Source organism: Vanacampus margaritifer, chromosome 9, assembly GCF_051991255.1.
Source record: "Vanacampus margaritifer isolate UIUO_Vmar chromosome 9, RoL_Vmar_1.0, whole genome shotgun sequence".
Lineage (NCBI taxonomy): Eukaryota > Metazoa > Chordata > Actinopteri > Syngnathiformes > Syngnathidae > Vanacampus > Vanacampus margaritifer.
In genome coordinates this window covers 8,589,165-8,612,235 of record NC_135440.1, presented here as the reverse complement: position 1 = coordinate 8,612,235, position 23,071 = coordinate 8,589,165, and the positions used below count along the sequence as shown (strand labels likewise).

The window sequence follows — 23,071 nt, the reverse complement described above, 5'->3', positions numbered from 1 at the left end:
CACAGTATCACCATCAATTTATAAACATGTCAGAAAATATGGTACAAGCTGCAAAATCTAATCAAAGTTCAATGTATTATAATATTAATTGTCTTCTTTATTCTCTTCTTGTTGGTGTTGTTGCTGCTATTTACATATCGTCGCTGTCCTGTGAAAAACCCATCATTTTTTGTCACTTTTGACATTTTTCCATTTATGAGATGAAACTAAATGCAGACATCCCAAAAAATTGACATAAATGTTTTTCACAGGACAGCAACGATATGTTCTGATTACAGTAATTTCTGGGCTATAAGGCGCACCTGACAATAAGCCGCACTAGCTAAATTTGAGGAATACTCGAGTTTGTTACACATATAAGCCGAACCGACTGTAAGCCGCAGGTGTTTTAATGTTACCGCACCGGGTTCGCGCTACTTTCTTTTCCATTATGAGGGCGGAAATTGCCTCGCTCTCGTTTTGTCTCTTTTACTGTATTTGGTCTCACTTGGTTTGTTTTGCTCCCCCTCCATCACATCCCCTTATAAGGCAAGATGCAGATGTGATGTCGCCATACGCTGAGACACAGGTCAGAGGAGGAGGTGTGTTGTGTTTCGCAGATCAGCCAGTAGAGACTTATCTGAACAGGCAGACAACAGAAAGGCATTTCCAGCCTGCAATTCATAGAGTAGAAATAAAATCCAATCCCACTGTCAGTTAATTACATAAATCCTCTGCTGTGACACTGCATTGACCGTGTGACTTCATTAATCAGTACACAAGGACAATGCTAACAATAATAAGGACAGGAACAGGGAAAGTGGCGCTCCTACAAGACAGGCGCCAAAGTTTACCAGGCGTAGACATTCTTTTTGTTCCAAAACCAACAATTTATAAAATGTTTAAGTGGAAACGAGACTTATGGTTTGCTATCCTCTCCAAGAGCAGACCAGAGCCAGCAGCAGCAAATGCATGAATGCAGTTTGACTTTTTCAATTGCCTGTGTGATGCCAGCTCTCTGCCTATCCTGCTACTGGGGACACATGTTAAGTAAAACAGGCACAAGCATTCAATAAAAAAAATGCAGCACTAGCCAAGTGGGTATTGCGTCACCTCTACTTTGTGTGTAACGGAGAGAAGTCAAATGAAAACAAATTAGTGACATCCTGTCGGATACCGCTTTCCTTGAGAGGGAATCAGCTTTTCTAATGACAACAATACATCTTTGGAGGGTCAACAAGAAAAGCAAAAAGAAAGCAGCAAGCATTAAAGTCAAGAGACGTAATAATGACTAATAGCCCATTCACGTTTATACATCTTCCAAGAATCTCAGCGTTACCGTATATGATAAAATCATAGTAACCCTCACAAATGCTGCTGTAGCATCAGCACGGCCTGCTTTTTTTCCGCCCGTCTGCTGCACAGACAAGTTTCCTTCTCCTTACTGTATATGGCTGGATAGCAAAATTTATAACCCGGCTACAAAAGCTCAAAGAGGTCTTAACGAGAGCTCAGTTTCAGGATTAAAATCAGCATCATTTGACTGCTACTAATGGTGAGAGGTCAAGCAGCAATGCTGCTCAACCTGCCAGAAGAAACGGCATCAACAATCACAAGCAGAGCAAGACGTGCAAGCTTATCTAATGAGGGTGAGCATGAGGGACCGATACCGTTTCTTGGTTTTATACAGACAACAACGACTTGGTACAGAGTCAATAGAAAGGAGAAAGGGGAGGGGTAGACAGAGAGATTGGAAGTCCAGGTGGGTAAAAAAAAATCTCTACCTCATCATTTCTATGCATTATATTTATGCAAATACTGTACATGTCTCCCAGGCCTGGCACTTTGATGATGTAGCTGCTTTTCAGTGACTTGCTTAGAGCTAGATCTGGTTTATTCTATGGGGAGGTGTGCATTCGTATTAAGATTGACTGTGTGTAGTCGATGCATTACTCTCCAAAATTGATTTCACATCTGTTACTGTGATTGTCCAATCACATTTCCTCATTCTGTATACCCCATTTGCCTCATCCCTCCCAAAAGGTCGGCTCTGAGCTGCAAGGGACCATGTGTGAGGGTGGCGGTGACAGCAAACTGATGTGTGGAATCACATGATGGCAGGAGGGGACAGGATGTTGAGACAGCATTTACAAGGGTGGAGGTTAAGCAGGGATGGCATGCCTGTTAGGCGAGATAGCCTAAGGACAATGTGTAATCTAGGGGGGGGGGGGCAAAATATGAATTATGAGTATGAACTACGAAAGCAAAATGGAATCATGATTAACATTTGTAATATTTTGATTAGTTATGCTGCAGTGATTTGACAGTGAAACAGCCTTCTTCATAGATGGAAAGAAAATCTCTTAGAGCTGTCACAAGGATACTCTTCCTCCTTCACCTCAAGTACAAACTGTCCTGTGAAGATTTGTTCTTTATTTCTAGTCCTGCACATCAGGTCCACTTAGTGCCCACACTTGACGCTGACAAAGTTTCGGGACATCGGCTTCTGCTCCTTCAACAGTCATGCCACTGATTTTTAATAATGGTGAAAGGCTGCAAGACTGAAAGTTGGACAATAAACTTGGAGGACACTATGTACTTGGAAGACTTGAAGATTCTGGTGCTGGGGAAGTTTTTGACAACTACTACCTACCAACTTCAACCTTACCTTCCATGCTTAGCTTTTAGTTCCATAGAGTTTTTATGCAGACGTTCAGGGTCTTAGTCAAGATACACATAGGTTATTTAAATACATTTAGCCTTTAATGGACGACTGAAAGTAAAATTAACCTTTTATCAAAATTATACCCTGAAGAAGAAAGAATAAATTATTTTCCAAGTAACAGACACCAAATGGGTAGATCAAGAGGAGGGGGGGTGGGGGGTGCGGGGGCTGCTGCAGTTGAAGTCTAAATAAATACGGCCCCAAATCAACGGTTCATCAGCAGCAACCTCCCAAGGCCATCACTGAAGTATCACAATTTACTGTTTGTAGATGACTTCATGAAATCGAGTACAAAGGCTACACTATAAGAGGAAAACCAATCATTAGCATGAAGACTAGGATGGCCAGGCTTGAATTTGCCTAAAAGTACAGTGAAACACCTCAAATTACCTGTGATAATGAGACAAAGATTACCAAAGCCCAAGTTAAAGAAAAAAACCCCGATATGTTCATGATCTCAACAAATAAGTTCATCTGTGAAATAACCGTTCACATTCACACCTAAGGACCATTAATTAGCAGGGGTGGCCAAACATTTTCTTCCAGGTTATCTAGGTTTAATTTTTATTTAAATTGTATGTGCAATAAGTTTCAATTGAATCATTATTTTAGTAAAGTTCCCCACCCTACATTTAAGTCCAGTTCAAGTTCAAACTGTGCATGTTTACAGTGGCTTTTAACATGAAATAAATCCTTTAGGAAAAATAGAAGAAAAAAAACATTCTCATTTTTTGGTGACCAATTAGACCTTCTAAACTAATATATTTTAACGTTGGTCGTCATGGTGGTTCTAGAACCACTAATTGGTTAATATACTAAAACCAACCAATTCGTGTAGGTAAATATCCATCCATCAATGTTCTGTACATCTTATCCTCAGTATGTATCCAAAGCAATTACATATTATTTTACCCCCCAAACCCAGATAATTTCTGGGTGGCCAATGACCGTGCATCCCACAAGAATAGATCAGATATTTTATTAATTTTTATTGATGATACCATTGACATTATTGGATTAAAAAAGAAAATCAACGTAAAGCACAGATAAGAAAAACGAAAACTGACTAAATTAAATACGGCTCTGCCTCCCCTGACCGCACATCCTTGGTAACACATCCTCCATCCATACCCACACCAACCAGCGCCTTGTGTGTTCTAATCTTGTTGTTTATACTGTGTATGGTTACATACAGCCTCTGCACTGCACTGCGCTGCACTGTCTGTTAGGTCTCCTTTTTAAGAGAGACACGGCTAGCATTCTATGTAGGCCAAGCCCCAATAGACTATGCCATCAAGATTAGATACAAGTCAGAACAACTACACTGCTGCTTGCTATTCCTCTCTGAAGAAAAAGGTTAAAAGAGCAAACGATATATAGAAACTTTTTATCACACAGAAAAGGCCACAATGCATAAACAACTTGCTTACAACTAGAACTTATATACAACAGCTTTATGGAACAGAGAGAAACACAAATTCAGTGTTTGCTCGATTTTAAATGTAATACAGATTCCTGTCCAATGTGGACTGGCTTTCATCTGACGGGTCTGCAAGTAATCAAAAACCACTTCAGAAAAGATTTGTATTTAACATGGTACTGTGTAAGTGAATATAGTGTATGAAGATGTACATGTAAGTGGAAATGATGTGTGATTTGACCCAGTGCAGACAGGCATCCTCAATCTCATCAGTACGTCTAGGAAAAACACTTTTTTTTTTAGATTATGAATTAAAAATAAATGAAGCCATGACAGTTTCAGTGTCTGGATATAATTTGTGTCATAAAACCATTCCTTGTTTAGCCTGGAAAACAAAGCGGCCAAGACACTCACTGCCTTTGGCCCCCCTCCTTTTCAAACAACTGCCACAAAAGTACACACACAGCCAATGACAGCCAACATAAGAGAACTAATGAGGCATTTTAATCAACATCTGAGATGGCTAACAGTAATGTCAAATTCAAGACTGTAACAATTTTAACTGTTGTTGAAGATGTGTGTTTGGATAGAAGTTTGTCAAAACGCTGAATAAAGGAAAGTGAATATCTGTTTGGAAAATAAAGAGGCAACAACGTAACATTTTCTCTTTTGACAGCTTTGTGTTTGATGAAAATAGATGTCTTTGAGAATGTGGCAATTCCACATGCTGCCTCCAATTCACCTCAATTCTATAATCATTTATACCATCATATGGCTTATACTTTGTGACAATGTAAAGCATTAAAGAACATGACGTTATCTGTGCACCTGTCTCAGTTGAAGCAAATGACATTTCCTTCAATGAATATTCCCATGGCAGGATGCAAATCAACTTTACCTTTAATCAGAATTGTGACAGGGCAAGATAAAAAAAAGTTTACGGGAGCGAGATTTTAGTAGGAGATGGGGGAAAAAAACTCAAGCACACTTAAAAGTCTTACATTTTCTCAAAAATCGATGGTGCGCCTAAGGGTGAGGTGCACCTTTTGTGTACATCGAGTTCCAAAATCTGTAAATGTTGTTGTGCAATTTCGGTAAGCGCTGTGCTTTACTGTCTGTGTGGGAGTGTTTCTGCCGATAGACAGCAGAGCAATGTTGACAGATTGCCTATGTACAGGAAATCCAGCCCTGGTTGAAGACTGGCAGGCATGATAACCTAAAAGACTCAACTGAAAGATGGAAAGGAATGGACTGCTTTTTATATAGCGCTTTAACTACACCATTTGGTGCCCAAAGCGCTTTACAATTTAAGAGATGATCATTCTATTGGGTTCTCATGCCTGCCAGTCCTCAACCAGAGCCGTGTTTTCTGTAAGGTACAGTAGGACATCATGGTGCTCATTGCTTTCGCTTTATGCAACTGCTAGACTAGAGTGAGTTACGCCACAATTTGTGAATGGATTGTGCATGCATGCTTGGGCTAAACGTGTCTGCTTGCACTAATTGAGCTTTCACAAAAGCCAGCACCTTTTCTGAACAGCCGCACGCTAACAACACTGACAATACTACAATGACGACAGGGAACCTGCCGTGTTTGATTTGTGGATGAGGATTGATCAAAAGTAACACAAGTACATTGTTAAATACTTCAAGTACAACCAAACTCACTGTTTACATTGTTTAATACTTCAATAAAGTACAATTGCTCCACTGCCTTTTTAAAAACATACGCTAGAAAGTGAAAGCATGCCACCATATGTTTTGAGCTAGCGTATGCTTAACCGTGCCTGCGCCTAAAAGCGCGGTGCGCCTTATATTTGTGTTAAATACAGAAGTAGCACTCGTAACTGAGACTGCACCTTTTAACACGGTGCGCCTTATGGTCGTGAAAATACGGTGGCTGACCTCCAAAATGGGAGCCGTACAGGAGTGGGAGTCATTCTGAACGGAACCGAATTTTTACTATGTCCCCGAGACTGAGACGGGACGGGATTTTTTTCTGTGGAAGTGGGATATGACGGGAATGAAAATCCACTCCTGTGTCACCCCCTAATGTGAAGTGATTCACAACATTTCAGGAACATAAACAAGTGCATTTGTAATGTCTGACCAGAAAGAAAACATAACAATTCAGTACTAAATCTGAAATTATTATTATTATTTTTTAAATAACACACATTTCAAATATACTACAGTGTGATTGTAAAAATAGCATGCAGTTATGATATAATAGTTGATATGAAACAACACATCCCCACCTAAATCTTTGCAATATATATTGCTACACTGAAGTGTACAACATGGAAATCTAAAATATAAATATGTGAAACAGTAAATGTCCAAATAATTATGGTCCGACAACAACAAAGTATGATAAAATAACCGTTGTTATAACGACTCCCCCAAATGTTGACTTTGTTGCCATAACACTACTATGCCATGCAGGATCAAATCAGTCACTTAAACAGTCCATTAGTTACTCTCAAATTTACCGGTTGCAGCCACTTTAAGTGAGTAGCAGACCAGACTACAGTATTTTCCACCAGGCAGTGTATACCAGCAGACTGCAGAGACAGCAGAAACCATATCCAACAGTCAAATAGATTTGCATTAGCCTCTAGTGCACAGTTAATTAGTGCCACTGAAAGTCATCATTTTTACACAGGACTTTTCTGTCAAACGCATTGTGCTTGTCAGGTATTTTCCTATTGGCGTAACTGAGTTACTCTAGATTGTAACAAATTTTGCATTGATTTTTTTTCCCTCCTTGTTCTGATACTAAAAAAATAGAATGCACCTTCTGTCCTTTTACGCTCTCACACAGGCACGCACCAACTCTTTTGGTTTTGCTAAGTATGCAGTTTTCATATCAATGAGCAAACTGCATTTGAAATCAGAGGCAGTGACGCTGTCTGGCTCTCTGGCGATACAAGTGAGGAGGTAATGAAAAAGCTAAAGGGTGAGTCAGAGGAGGCTTTAATAATTCCTGCAGACCAAAATAACATCTCCGGGGCTGAACAGAGTGGGTAGGCTGGGCTGGACTCCTCGCACCATCCAGAAGCAAGGACTACGCAAGGTGGCTGTGTGAATGCAGGAGTAGACGAGCTGCAGGAAGTGAGACCCTGTCAGCGGGAAGTAGGGATATGGAGGTGAGATCAAGGTGAGCGGTGCTCCTTTGTTTGTACAATCATTGCTGACAAATGATGAAGGGATTCAGGTTAAATAGGGGGTTGAAGGCTCGGGTGCAGCTGTCACCTCACCATGTCTGTTTCCAAAGGGAAAATGAACCCATCATCGGGGATTACCACTGCCAGTCTAATACTTTTACATTAAACCTTCTCACTCGCTCAAGACATTCTTGACATTCTCACCTAATCCTGTTAATGTTCTGAACATTAATCGTTCAGGCCAAGAAAGCTGCGATCAAAAAGTGAAACTACAGTAAACTATGAATGTACAGCACAGCCTATGGCTGGATAATTAAGAGTTTGGCATATTTGACAAACATACCGTTATATTGCCTTTTGAGTTTAACATTTACTGTGAATCCTTAATTAGACATTTACTGTAAAACAAATGGAGGTCAATAGATGTTGACTGAGTGACCGCATAATACCTGATATAGCATAACATTCTCCAGAAATATTATTTTTGCAAAAACTGGACATACTTAAACTAGAAGGTTTCAAAAGAAGATACTGTGCATTGAGTGACAGTAAAAATACCGTAAAGGCAAACACTAAATGCAGCAAACTACATTAAAGCTGCTCTAATTAACAATTATAAACATTTCTTTACAATAGCCTTTTTATTTGACCGTTTATGACTGAAACCTCTTCTAATTAGTAGATTAACACCTTAGCTGTTCACAATTGGTACTCCTGCAAGCCAATGTCCATAGACTGGATTTGGGTTTGAATTTCCCACCCTCTATCATGTCGTGTGGCGTCATGTGTGCATTGTGTACATGAAGAAGAGAGTGCGCAGTTTCATTTTTCGGCCACAGGTGGCAGTAGTGATTCGAAATTCAATGTTCTGCATTCAGCAGCTTTAATAATTAACTTATCAGATGTATATTTTTTCTGTATGACTGATCACAATGCTAAAAAAAATTATATATATATATATTATTTTCGTTTATGAAGCATGTGCAGAAAAGCATGATAAGGTGCTATACAACTAACATTGATTTGATTTGATGGATGGATACACAGTCTTTTAGAACATTTTGAGAACTTGTGCACTAGGAGCACTTGATTAAAAAAAAAAAACAATGTTATACCTTACCAAAATCAGTAAACAACACGCATGAAACAGGTATGTACAACATTTGAGCTGCATACCTACGGTGACGCTAAGCTAATGACCATGCTTTTCACCACATAGTCAGATATGTTAGCCAGATTTAGTCTGGTGTGATCTAGCCTAGTCTAGTCCATCTGTGACAACAGTGGTACTACTCAAAAATACATGCAGCAGTCTTTCTGTTGATTGCGTGACAGCGCCAATAAATAACAGTGGCCAATTCTGGAACTAACAGGCAGACAACTACTGTACAAAGGGGCATTTTGGACCCACGTAAGGCTGTGACTATTTGTGTTCAAGTGCATAATTTTCTGTAAGCTATGAAGAGCTAATAAGTCAAGGCGAATGTTTTGGGGAATTAAAATGTTGCTAAAAAGGTGTAAGAACGAGTCATTGAAGATGTTAGCATCCATTAGCCTCTTATGCTAGCGGACTTGAGTTTGCTAACTAAGCTAACTACGTTAGCGTACCTTGTTTGTGTTATATTATTTCTTTACATTTGTGATTGGTGTATGCTAATTTAGTTAGAAAACAATGTTAGTCAGACATTTTCAGCGCCATTTTAATGTTGTTCTGTATTGTATTTTCATTTGTTTCAGTTTTACATAAAAGAGATAAACATCTCGTCCGTTAACTGTGCCTAGCTGGATGGAACAGTCACACATCTAGTGAGGACAGAACAAAAGCTGGTGAAAAATCCGGGTGAGGTGGGCATTTGAAAAGGGGATTATGACTAACATAAATCTTAATGTCAAGAACCTTCTTGTCAAAGGTCCCGATAACTTCACAAGCACTGGACTGCGGCCTAAATAGAAATACTGAACTTAAAAATATAATAATGTGTATTAGAAATGTAATAAATGGCCTATAGCGCAGATAAACATTAGCTCACTCAGGCGCATAAGATTTTCTTCTTTTTTCATCATTGACAAACACACATAATGTAAGATAATCGACAGTTCCTCCTTACCTCTTCATATAATGAAAAGCGGTTTGCTAGGACCTGTGTTTTCAGCAAAGGGACTTTTTCAGCTGTGCTCAGTGGCATTGACAATTCAACGTTTCAATCGATGAGCAAACATCCAGACCTATGGAGAGCACAACTCAGACCAAAGGGCTGTGTGGGTTAATTGTAATTGTATAGGGCAGCATCTGTGACATAAACCTTCAAGAAAGGACACTGAGAAATAATTCCGCTTGAATGGTGGTTATCTCCAAGCATCAAAGAAAAATTATCATCTGTGTAGCAGGGAGATCAGTACAAAGGGCCTTGTGCCCCTTTTTGTGCTTAAGTTATTTTTTTAATGCACCTGGCTTGCGCACTTTAAAGTTGTGCCGATTCTCCGACTTCAGATACACCCACCGTACGCAAATACGTAAGAGGTGCCAATCATTCGAGTCTGAGGGTGCCGTTTTCCTGAGGCATGTGAATTCCATAGAGATCCATTTGGAAAGCATGACATGCTACATTACTACAGCCTCTGGAGCACGCAAGAGGAAAGGCACTCGTTGAAAGAATGCGGTCTTGTCAAGATTTGAATTTGGGTAAGCGACGCACTTAAGTCAATGAGAAGATCTGCACAGCCAAATAAGTGCACAGCTGTGGGCTTTTTCTGATTCAAGCACACAGGAGAATATTCCCCGTAATGATCTCATCAGTGATGATCCTTTGGTTTCATTTACACAAATGTGAGAAATTATAACAGTTAGGATATTGTCATATGTCAATAAAATGAGTAAAACACCAGCAGTGGAAAAGGGAAATTGTCCAACTGAGCTTCTTCCCTTTTCTGAGCCACCTCGGGAGATCAACTACGATCCTAAAACTTAATGAACTAGTAAATAGTGGGGATTAAACGAATATTACATGGTGCTTCATTAATGCTACCAGCAGACAGACAAAAATAATGAAGGCGTAAGAAGTGGATGCAGGAGGAGGTTACTGCAGTTTCCTATTCTCTGTTTACTCAGCATCTGCCTGCCAGAGTCGGAGGCTTTTGATCAATCCTTGGCTGAGTCCTCTCCGCCGCCGCATGGCAGAAGAGGCCCGGCGAGACCGCCAAGTATCGCGAGGGCCGACTCATTTGCAACCCAAATGAACTGAGCTAATTGTACACGTTCCGGCAGACAGGGGAACCGCACACGGTGCAGTGTTTGCAAAATAAGGAGATAATTAATCTCAATGAGCTTGTGAAATACCATCAGCGCTCCAAAAGAGGATTTGAGAACAAGCTAGGGATGAGATGGATGACGACGGCAATGGGCTGGATAGACGCAGATGTTAGATTAAGCTTTTTCATGATTGTGTTATCACACGGCTTCTTCAAGTGTATTTTTGGTAATTTAATAAATTAGAGCATGAAATGGGTTTGGATTTGCTGCACGGTGACAGGATTACGTGAAAAGCAGCCTCTTAGCCATTCATGAAACAATGCAGAGACTGGGAGATAATCATGATAATGTAATAATAAAGGTATAGTATAATGTAATATACACTTACAGTACATAATTATATCAGGACCATTTTGCATTCCATAGGAGAAGCATAAATAGTTTTCAATTACTAAACATACCATACAGTAGACACTTTGCATCAGGGGTCGGCAACATCCAGCCCACAGGCCAAAATTGCCCCGCTGCCAATTATAACTTGCCCGCCAGATGACATTGATGAAAAAAATAATAATAATTAAGGATGTCACAATAGTCAATTCATTAAAAGTTTCTTTTTATCATCGTGGTCTTGTTTTGCTGCAAAATAATGAGCCATTCCGCTTAAAAGGTAATTTTATGCGACAATGTCGCGTTGAAATACTCCACCTCCGGGTTTGTGCCATTGGCTGGTTTGATTGGCTGACTGGTGCATGTGACTTTACTCCAGCGAGCTATGTAAACAAAACAAAAGGCAGCCATTTACGCTAGGAGCCACATTAACTCATTTGCTCCCCAAAAACGTATAAATATGTTCTTTTTAAAATCTTTAAGTGTCCCAAAGATGTATTAAGATGTTTTTTTTATGCTAGACCATACAGAAGGCTTTGATGAAGCCTCTGAACTCCAGAGAACGGGTGAAGCAATGGTAGTAATTCGAAAGACGGCAAGCAGGTGGTAGCAGAGTATAAGACATCAACCAAGGCCATGTTGAAAAAAACAAGTTTACCCAGAGTTTTAAACATATTTGTGAATAATGGTGAAACTCAGCTATATTCTAATTCTAATCGCTGCAAAATGGAAACAGATAGAAATATACTTTCATTTTCCTGATGAAAGAAGAGACTCTAATCTTTCTTTTGGTAGGTTGCATGTTTTTTTTTATAGCCATGGAACACAATATTCTGTGGGATTTGCAAAATCTGTCAAAATCCAGTAAAACAGCTGGGAAGGGAAGGAGGTTGCTTCATTGAAAATGGCTGGGAGTGAATGAGTCAATATATTGATGAAAAAAAATCGAGAGAACTAACGCGAGTTGAAGCATGTGTCGATCATAGATTATGGGTTCCGCGGCCCATCTACATCTAAAAAGGGCAACCTTCCTGCATAAAAATGAGTCATACGATTTATATGGCAACTTCTGACCCTGTTAACCCTTGCTCCATTGTTTCACCAATGGTGTCACATTTTGTAGATGTATATACCTTACTGTGCATGTGTCTCTAAAATTAAAATCTCAGAATGAATCCATATTAAGTGAAACAAGAATAATGACATTACGTATCATATCTTAGGGTTAAGAAGCAACATAGAATAACGCCCCAAGAGGATTTGTAAAATTACTTTTGTAGCTGCCCTTCTATAAGGACCCTCCACTGACAGCAGGCAATAACAGCAAAGTCAGGCAAATTTAGACTCTGTTCAAACTACTAAATAGTTCCTGACATTGACAAATAACATCACACATTGGGGCATATGGTTGAAGGAAAAACACCATCCACGCAGTTAATCTTCTCTCTTCTGGCTATTTAAAAACGAAACGACATCAGACATCTGTGTGAGCACAAAAAAGCAGCAATTTAAGAAAGCAATAGATCTGGTAGATCCTGGACTGCAGACGCTTGTCCCAAACACAAACGGAGGAACACACATTTATGTCACACGTATGTCTTCTCTTCAGTCTATTTATGAGCGGGGAGCCTTTAGGACCTGGGGCAATACTGCGATGGAAGAACCCTCTATCCTGAAATTGAAATGGGGTTTTACCGTGTGAACTCCAGAGCTACCATCACTCAACCATGAATGATACTTTAAGGTTGAAGGTCACACACACAAATACATGCATGCAATTTTATGCAACCAGTTGGGCATGAAAAGGATCCAGATGTCAGATGGCAACATTTCAGTCTTCATATCTATCTATTCAATTGCAATTACATATAGGCGACTATATGTGCCTTGCTCATCTCTGTTTCACTGCACAGACTGAGCTATACAGAAAGAGCTGAACATTATGTACGTGTATTAGGGTTGGGGGGTACCTTGGGCTTTGAGACTTTGCTGAGACAACCTACAACCACAGCTGCCAAAGGCAATTTCACCTACCTTGCAGGTCAACGGGATTAACATCCAGCAAAGCAAAGCAGGGGTTGAGGGCATCAGCGGGATGCTTATCTTATTGTACAGTCCATTTTAAACTACCATCCTTTCTCTCTCACTTTGTGTCTGATTTGTGAGATATGATTTCATGAAAGCTGAAGTTCTGGAAGGACTCAAACATTTTGATTCACCGGCTACACTTTGACTCATCCTCTTTCTTCTGCGCTGCTATCATTTTTATTTTAGCTTTCTTCTCGACTTTATTGCTCTCTTTAGCCTTTTCTTTTTTCCCTCTCCAGTGTGCAATCATCAAAACTCCTCTCTTAGATGCCCAGGCAATAAACCGGGGCCTCCCTTATTCCTGCATACATCTCCCTTGGCGAGGACAAAGCCAATAAAAGGCTGGTTTAATTACAGCAGCTGAGTGCTGCCAACACCCAGGTACGACACCATGGGGTTGAGGGGTGCAGGGGGGGCGGGGGCTGAGTGTGGGCAGACAATGTAACTGGATGAAAAGTCATATAGGCTGATAATAATACTGGGCCTGTCCAACTCTTGGCGGAGCGACAATTGAATCTAAATCTGTATAAAAGGAAGTTGATCAAAACTAAAGACGCCTTTTGGAATAATTGGTAAAATGAAAAACTCTGTTTCTCACACTCTAATGTAAAGGCACATTTTACTGGATGAGCAAAAAGCTACGTCTTCCACCAAGGCGACATGTCATGACTGCACATCAATGGTTTTTCAGCATTTATAAGTAAACAATATATGATGTTTGCATTTCCAAGTACCAACATCCAAGAGTGCAGATGGATGTTAATAAAGAGTATTCTTATTCTTCATAACTTTAAACCAATCACAGGATAAGACAGAGCTGGACAGCATGAAACATGTGAGAGCCGTTGAGTGATGCAGGCATACTGACGACACCAGGGCAAATCATCAACAAGTCCAAAGAGCAATGATGATGACATGTCAAATCGGTAAAATTACCGAATGAACAATACTGAGCTCTCCAGATAAAAAAAAAAAAGTCCAAAGAGAAAATCCTAAATCCCCAAATGTTCTTTCAATTTTGTAGTTTAACTGAACTGAAGCAAGCTTGATGTAAATGTGGCTTCTTCTCTCGCTCCCATGTTTATGTCCTATAAACTCGCTTCATCTGCCTCTTCTATAACTCCATGCTGGCAGATGGGGCTATGCTGCTGCCACATTATGCTACTTTTTGTTTGTCTCTACTTGTTTTTTTCTTCTACAACCAAAATAATTCAGTCTCTTAAATTATTTTTTTCTGTTTATTTTAAAGGAACACCTGGTAAAGTTCAGCAAAACTGAGGTCTACTTGGAAGACTTTACTTAAAAACGTACATTACTTAGTGTGATAATGATAATCAGTCCCAAACACAAGGAAATAAAATCCAGAATAATTAAATAGTTAAAGACGATTACCCTGAGAGCGTCACATGACCAAAACTCAGAAAACAGGTGAGCTGTGATTGGTCATTACCCGAGTCCTGAACCACTGTGATGTCATTTATTGTAGCAAAATGGCAGCCCCAGAGATGGTTGAAAACGGTTAGATTCTGTTGCTTAATTCATATTCCACAAGCGAAATATTCATCAAAATTCCATGTTTAGACTACGTAGAACAAATTATTGTAAGGTACATTTTTCTTGTTGACTACCCCTTTAGTAATTAAATCATTGACATTATTGGACTGAAAAAGAAAATCAATGTAAAGCACGGGCCAATTAACTAAAATTTAGAATGATTTCATGTAATCATTATGATTATTTTTTGTTGTACTCTTCACATGCAGCGGAGGGGACAGGGAGGCTCTGCCTCTCCTGCCTGCCCTGACCGCACGTCCCTGGTGTGTGTCAGTGTGTGTGTGTGTTAAATGTAGGGAGCACTCAATTCAGAACCGTTGAGGCCTTCTAAGAACAGACCCCACCCCACCCCCCCACCCCCATTAGGACCTCTGCTGACACGCACATGCATAATACATGGTAGCTGAATCTAAAAGCATGCAGCCCATTAGCAGGCATGGTATAGGCAAGAAGGGCACAAAACGAGAATGAAAAGAGAGACCTCGGACCCAATCAGCTAAGCTTGAACTGACAGCAACCTGTTTAGTCTCTGATAAGAGCACTCGCCACTACTATGCAGCAAGTTATGTTGTATTCAAATCAAAAAAAATCAGCGGGTATAAACCATTTGCTAGCCTCAGTTTCATTGAGTCCAAATTTTCTATGGTCGTTAGTTGACTCAGCACACCAACTTTCTTCCACCGTCATCATAATGTGTCTGTCGTGGCAGTCAGGCCAGATGACCAGAGGCCTCTCTGCGAGTGAAACAAGCATTTAGCAGGCTAATCATAACATGCTCCAGTGCATCCAAGCCAGTTCCAACTTCTCTTGACACACCACACAAGCAGTCTTGTAGCTATAGCTATCATTGAACATGTTTAGGTACTAGGGATAGATCGATTATCGGCCAGGCCAATATTCAGCATTTTGGCGAATATCTGGATTTTTTTTTATCATAATGGCGATAATACATCAATTTAAGACTGTGCTAACTTTAGGGAACTATCTATTTAAATTTCTGGTTAACTTGATAAAATATGCCATGACCATGGGAACTCTCTGTAGTACTGTCCAATCGATGTTTTTGTAAAGTAAAACTTTAACATATCACATATTTTGAAATTTTTGAAAACTTTACTGTATCTACTGTAGAACACAATAGGGGGCTATTGTTAATGTTATTATAATGTTTTTTAAATATGCTGATGACCCTGGGAGGTCCCTCAACTTTGTTAGAATTTTTTAACAAAGAAAGAGACACACGGGTGTCTGCAGCTTGAAAAAAACAAAAAAAAATTATATGTGTAGGTGCCAGAATGTCACTATTAACAACACAAGTAGCTGGGGTCTGTTCTACAAATAGCTTAGCAGTGATGGGGCACTGACTAGCTAAGAAGATTTGAAACAGAAGAAACATGTCAACATTTATGTAGTTACTTAAACTTACCGTGGTACATGTTTCTTAACAAATATTCTATATTTTGTTTAAAAATGGAATACTGGCCCATGCCTATACACAACTAGAAACAATAACACAGTAGCTATATTAAACCCTGTCTGTACCCTACGATTACCTTTTTTGTCTTCAAGTTAGCATCAGTCAGCTAAGTAGTGCACCGGAAGTGGTGAGAATAGGTTTCAAAGTAAGATTGATAACAGGAAGTACAGTGTTCACTGCCTTAAAGCTGCTCTTTGGATAAATATCGTTAAAATAGCCTTTTTATTAATTTGACCATTTATGACTGAAACATCCTCTAATTAGTAGATTAACACCTTAGCTCAGGGGTGTCAAACTTGTATTAGCTCAGGTGCCACATGGAGGAAAAAATATTATCAAGTGGGCCGGATCGGTAAAATCATGGTATACAATAGGGGTGTTAGAAAAAATCGATTCGGCAATATATCGCGATATTACAGCACGCAATTCTTGAATCGATTCGATATGCGGCCGAATCAATTTTTGAACATCAATTTTTTATGGGAATAGTCAACAAAACGTCTTACTTAGGGTTATGATTCACACATTAAGCATGGAAGAATATTATATTAATGGAACATTAAGCCTTAATATTTTATTTCAGTGCTGTTCAAACATGAAACAGACTGCAACCTGTTTGTTAAATGCAGTGGCTCAGTTATAAGCCTGAATTTTCAGATAGTTAAATACATTTTCATACAAATCTTACAGTGTACATGTACACGTTTACTGATGAGTATTTTCTAAATTTAAGGTTAAAAAAAATCCCAATAATCTATTTATAGATTTGGATTGGGATTAATCGGTATCGAATCGAATCGTGACCTATGAATCGTGATACAAATCGAATCGCCAGGTACTAGGCAATTCACACACCTAGTAAACAACTTAAAACCAATGGGCGCACAGTTATACACAGATGTTTGCTTTTTTTTTCTTTCTTTGAGAGAATATACACAGATGTTTAATATTTGCAGGCCAGCCATAAATAGCGGGGCTCAACTCTAAATATATTTATTGTTCCAAAAAATAACACAAATGTAAATGGAAACGGGCAACACTTTGCATGTATGAGTTCCGGGCGTGTTATATCTACCTGTTTTGCATATAAATTGCTCCCAGAATGCATTGTGTGGCACAGTTAATGAAGTTATTCCATGTCATATGTGTTTGTGTTACCAGTAGCTGAATGTGTGTCATATTCAGATGATTTATGTTTGATTTAAGTTGGTCTATGTTTGTATTTTATTTTATTTTTTCAACAAACCGTAACATTAGATTGTGTGTAACATAATGACATCCAGATAAATTCCGTATGCAAGTTGCATTGCTCATCTGAGGATTGCTTGTCAAATTACAAATTTATATGTTTTGATTTTCGCCATCTGAAGAAGGGTGTGCGGCCGTGCAATTTCATTTTTCGTCAACAGGTAGCGATTGGAAATTGAATTTTCTGCGTTCAGTAGCTTTAATCTTGCTGCCTTAACTGCATTTGGTAAATGTGCCTTATTAAGTGTAAACTGTATTATCTCATTTGTGCACTTGCCTTTTGCCCATTTTATGTGCTCATACTTGTTCAAATAAACACTAACCAAGTGATCGTGATCTTGTAAGCACATTAAATTGTAAATTAGATTTTTAGATTATTGTAGGCAATGATAATAATCTATTCTACATTGATACATTAAAAACTGTAAAATTGTGTATGTTTAAGTGGGCCGGTCTGAGCCCTGAAAACTGCAGGGCTAAAAATGAGTCCCAGTACCGCCCTTTTTAAATCCCACCTGAGTAGGTTGCAATTTGATTAAAAGCTATAGAGTTTAATCCAGAGCCATCATGTGCACTCAAGTAAAACAAAATTCCAGGTGTTGGTGTGATTTTTCAGGTAGCCTACAAAAACTCTGCTTCTTAGTACTGGTAGTGTTTTTAATTTCCCTATATGGGAAATTAAAAAATATTCATGTGGTTACAGCTATAAATGTACAATGGCATATTTGGGCCATGCTAAATATATATATATTTTTTAGAGGTGGGGCAATATTCAGCGGTAAAGACTCAAATTTGCGACTTTATAAAGTGGCAGATTTGCGAGGGAAAATACCTCAAAAACTTACGAGAAATACAGGTAGCGTACTACTCGGATGTTTATGCCAATACTTTTCGGTCGGGTTTTCAAATAAGGAGATTGTAATTGCTTAACCAGAGATTAACTATATCATGTTAAGCATTCGCACTTTAAAGCGTTGGGTACTGCCAGTGACAAAGGTCCACCCTGAGGTTCAAGCATTTAAGTTAATTTGATAAAATCAATATTTACTTGTATATTTATGTTTCCAGAATTATTATTTACACATTCATACATTTTGTTTTGTTTTTTTGTACAAATAGCTAAGTTGATGTGTCGAATCTGTTGCACTCCGTCACATTTATCTAAAGTATGCTAGCTTCTGATTGGTTAGTGTTAGTCAGCTGATAGGAAATCAGGAAGTGTTGTCGCTCTAGCTGCCATCTATGTCGAGTAAAGTTTAAATTAAGCAGTCTGCATCCTGCCTTTTCAAGTTTTTTTCTCTCGGAGTACCGCCATCTGAATTTATTATTATTATTATTTTATTTTTTTTATTTTTTTTACATGGTCCTAATACGGCGTCGCAATAAATGTATCTAATAATAAATTCCTTTTTTAATTTGGTCTACTTGCGCAAGACACTTCAATGTGTTCCTACACTTGAACAAGAACAAAATGTCATGCATTTGAGTGTGTAGGACCTACACACTCAAATGCATGACATTTTGTTCTTCCACACTGTAGGTGGATGTGACTTTGTGGGTCTGTACTCTATACGGTACTTATTTCCTGGGCTGAAGTTAAACTATACCGGTCTCCAACTCCCTCGTGTTCTCAAGCGCACACACAGCGGTTGTGAAGCGCGCACACGCTGCAGCAGTGGCGCGCTGGAGCACGCACGCACGCACGCACGCACGCACGCACGCACGCACAAGCACAAGCGCAGTACGTCGCAACTAGCAACCACAAACAATGATTTGAACCCGGCGCGTACACATACACGCACACATGCACGTACATTTCCGATCACCGCATACACGTGCACGCCCATAAGTATAGCGCACCAGAGGAGCACGGCTGGCAGGAAAGATGCAGCAGCAGCAAGTAGCAGCAGCAAGCTCGCTTCTCTGCCGGCGGCTGCTATACTACGCGGGCATGGCTGCTAATCAATAAACGCAACAATCCTCCCACCACCAATACAGGATTGACACCGTAACGGGGAAGCCCTTCCTCATAAATTAGGGCCACGTCTTCTTGAAGGAAGCACTCACCCTATGTTGCTTAGCGCCTGCTCCAACAGCTCCGTCTGCAAGATGTTCTGAGGCGCCGAGAAAGCCCCATTGAAATGGGATAGAACCGAGCTACAGAACTGACGCAATGTCTCAAACTGCATTTTCGCCCTCCTGCTTTCTTTCTTTTGTGTTCGACAGCAGCTCTCCTCTTTGCAGTTTTTCCTTTCATCCACAATACATCCCAAAGCCTCCGTCACACATTCTCCGTTGATTAGTATATCTCCCGAGGCGCATTAAACGCGACGACGCCGATCAAGTTCCATATTTCCCCAGCAGCTCCTCGACAAACGTGTCCTTAGGTGAGCCGCATTCCGGGTGGGATCCTTCGGTCATAATTCTTCGGACTTGCAGTAAGAGCGCGTTGCAGGTACCCGAAAGGCGTCGTTTCTTCTCCTGGTCGTGACACGAACGTCCTCGCGCGGCGGGGCTGCGATGGGCGAGTGGCCGCCCGCAAGAAGGTGGAGGTGGGGAAACATCCTACACTGCATCTCCCCCCGACCGTGCATCAGCCGCCTCACATCCAACTCATATTTTTGTCGAAGAACGCCGTCTCGCTAGCACACGCGCACACGCACGCTGCTGCACTGGGATGCAACCCACTCTTTGTCATATCGCTCATCCCGAGCGCGCTGGCAGAGGCGCACAGCAGCAAACACATCGCAAAACATCCCAGAGGCGAGGCTGTCGTCAGGGGGTTTTCCCGTCTGGGGTCACACCGTCAGCTCGTCATTACAATGCGGTGGCGTCCTTACAGCAACGCCTCTCAAGTGGGAGTTTGTGTGTTCGCGATACGCGGTGGGTGGGGGGGGGGGGGGCATGTAGGGGGCTCTGGGGATGAGGGACACCAACCCATCGACTTTAAAGCGTTATTAATCAACCGTCACATCGTCTCATGCATCTTTCAAGCTATTAAGACAGCTTATCAAATTCGTATTCCTTTCTGAAATGAACTGGAAGTTCATTCATCCGTTTTAGCCCCTCAAAACGACCAATTAATTTAGGTGTTTTTAATAATAAAGAAAATTAGCACTGTATTGTATATGTACAACACTTTATAACAGCTGCAGTTGTTGTTGCTCTAAATAAAGTTGAGCAGATTTGGAAGTCTCAGCTATGCCTATACGCCAGGAGGCCTGGCCTAGTGAACGATGTCAGGTTAGTCCAAGTCTCGGCCTCCTGAATCTGCTCAAGAGTGTTCTCATTTTACATTTGTGTGTTTGCCTCTTTGTACCACTCAATAAACGGCTGAGCGTGCATTGCTGACTGGGAGTCTCTTTACTCGAGCAGCTGCAAATCTGTGGCTGGCTTGTTATTTATACTCATTAAATATTTCTTATTATCAGATTTTTTTTAACCAAATAACAGAATCCGCATCTGCCTAAATGTTGGGCTCCAGTTTTTACTTTATATAAAAGTATTATACTGATTACAATCTGTCAAAGGGAAATTCAGTTTACACTCTGCTGCATATATATATTATATATATTTTGTATTGCAGACCACAAAAATAGAACCAAAATCCTACAACTGCAGGCATGCAGCCAAGAAGCAATGTCAGGGTGAAAGGGGAACACAAAAATATCTGGGGCCAGGAAGCAGACTAGCATCTCTCCAACAACTAGTTGATATTTTTACAATTAGTCTGCAGTGGAACTAGAATGTTCTATTTAATTATGCCGTAATCATCGCTATCACAACAATTTCCAAAACCCTGTAACTATAACAAATTACTTGTAGCATAATGAGAACAGAAACGGCTTAACTGATAGCTGTACAAGTCTGAATTGTCAGAGAGCAGACATCCATTGCATGAAAAGAGGAATCATGTTAACCAGTTGTAGTCCAACACACCATACTTTCATCATATTTTGAAAACAGGCCAGAAAGACTATATTGTACTTCCTGTTAGTACTCTTCTTTTGAAACCTATTCACACCACTTCTGGTGCACTACTAGCAGACTGACGCTAACTTGAAGACAATAAAGGTACATTTGTACCGAAGCTTTCATAACTGTCATGCAATTTCTGAAGAATTTGTATGTGAAGGCTGAATGTAAAACAAGATGGAATGATTTGGAATGAAGCCAAATGATGTGGAATGACATATAAAGACCAGGAATGAGCTGAACATGTTGAACTTGGAATGGTCTGAATCGGTGAATATATGTGGAATTGTGAGGTAAATATGTATACATTTTGAATAAGGGACAAGCTGAACAGTTCAGAGCTGAAACTGTCTGAATTTGTAAAAATAAAATTAAAAAGAGAAAAAGAGAGAGAGAGAGAGAGAGAGAGAAATCGGAGTAAAAAAAAAACAAAATCTTTATTTTTGAATTTTATTTTCCAATTTGATTTACAAATTGTGCAAGAGATAAGCTGAACAGTTTAAAGTCACAACAATTTAATTAGGTCAAAAAATGTAGAAATTATATTTAAAAAACAACTTTATTTTTGAAAAAAGACTGCAGCTGAACAGTATAAAATTTGAGTGGTTTGACTCAGTATGTACAAAATGTAGAAATAATTGATGATAAGACGAAAATGATTCATTTGTTTGCTTTTATTTTGACTGAAAATGAATAGAGAACTTTTTGTGGAAATTTTACTGATGAAATTGTTGAATTTTTGGCAGGTTGAAATTTTTTCCTAAAATGAACTAAATGAGCTGAAAGTTTTTAATTGCAAATGTGAAATATGTGAATACATGCTTTGATAAATGTGTGGAAGGGATGAACGTTTTTTTTTTGTGGTGCATGGAAATTTATGGGAATAGTTTTCAAGGTGAATTGAATGAGCGGAACGTTTTGAATTTCAAATGAGAATGATGTAAATCTTTTATGTTGAATGTGTCACTGAGAATGATTATGGGGTGTCTATTGTGTGTGTGTGTGTGTGGGGGGGTATTACTTAAATGTTTGGATATTTGGTGAATGGGAATTTCTAGTATGCTGAAAATGTGAATCCAAGATCAAATGCATGATCTGAATGCTTTGAATTTCAAATGAAAATTATGTCAATCTGTTTTATTGAATGTTTCAATGGGAAAGAGTGGGGGAAATTTCACTGGTGAGAAATGTAAAATATTGATATGTTGGAATTTGTGAATGAATGAATGAATGTGCTCAAAGAAATGAATAACGTAGAATATGTGGATTTGTGTATTTAAAAAAAAAAAAGGAATATTATTGTGATTTTTGTATTATTTTTGGTACATGTGAAATGTTGAGAAATGTTGAAAAGGTGAATTGAATAAGCTGAATATTTTGCATTTTGAGTTAGAATGAAATTTGTTGAATGTCTCTAGAATGAAAGAGCGTTTTTGGTGTGAAATTGTTTTGGAAAAACAGTGACATTTTGGAATGAAAGTGAAATGAAAGAAAAATACTACCCTGGAAGGTGTGAAATGTTCAAATATGATGAATGGTCACTAATTTGAGTGACCTGACCAAAAGTATAGATGTTTGAAAAAATATTAAATTTGCCAAATTGTGACTTATGATGTTTCGGCCCGACGCCAGCAAATGTAGTTTTAGTTGTCGTGTAGAATACCATGTGTGAAGGCCTCAGCGTTCACATAATTATGGAAGCACGGAGCATTGAGTTAATACATACAAGACAATACAAAAAATACAATCTGGACATATTTACTCTCTCAGTGTCTGAGAAACAGAAACACGGATGATG

The 23,071-nt window shown here is 39.4% G+C and overlaps 1 protein-coding gene across 35 annotated transcripts in view; it reads right to left on the bottom strand.

Moving 5' to 3' along the window:
* The window catches only part of rims2a (regulating synaptic membrane exocytosis 2a), a 153,581-nt gene that overhangs the window by 76,522 nt on the left and 53,988 nt on the right, over positions 1–23,071 (bottom strand). For 2 of the 35 annotated variants that reach the window (XM_077576058.1, XM_077576078.1), the window contains exon 1: positions 19,366–20,068. The exons of 26 other annotated variants lie outside the window; for them this stretch is intronic. In XM_077576058.1, coding sequence (XP_077432184.1) covers positions 19,366–19,487 — 122 coding nt within the window. In that variant the 5' untranslated portion in view covers positions 19,488–20,068. Of the gene's footprint in view, positions 1–19,365; positions 20,071–23,071 lie in introns of those variants that run through there. 7 more of the 35 variants (XM_077576077.1, XM_077576079.1, XM_077576056.1 and 4 more) reach the window with 6 other exon arrangements.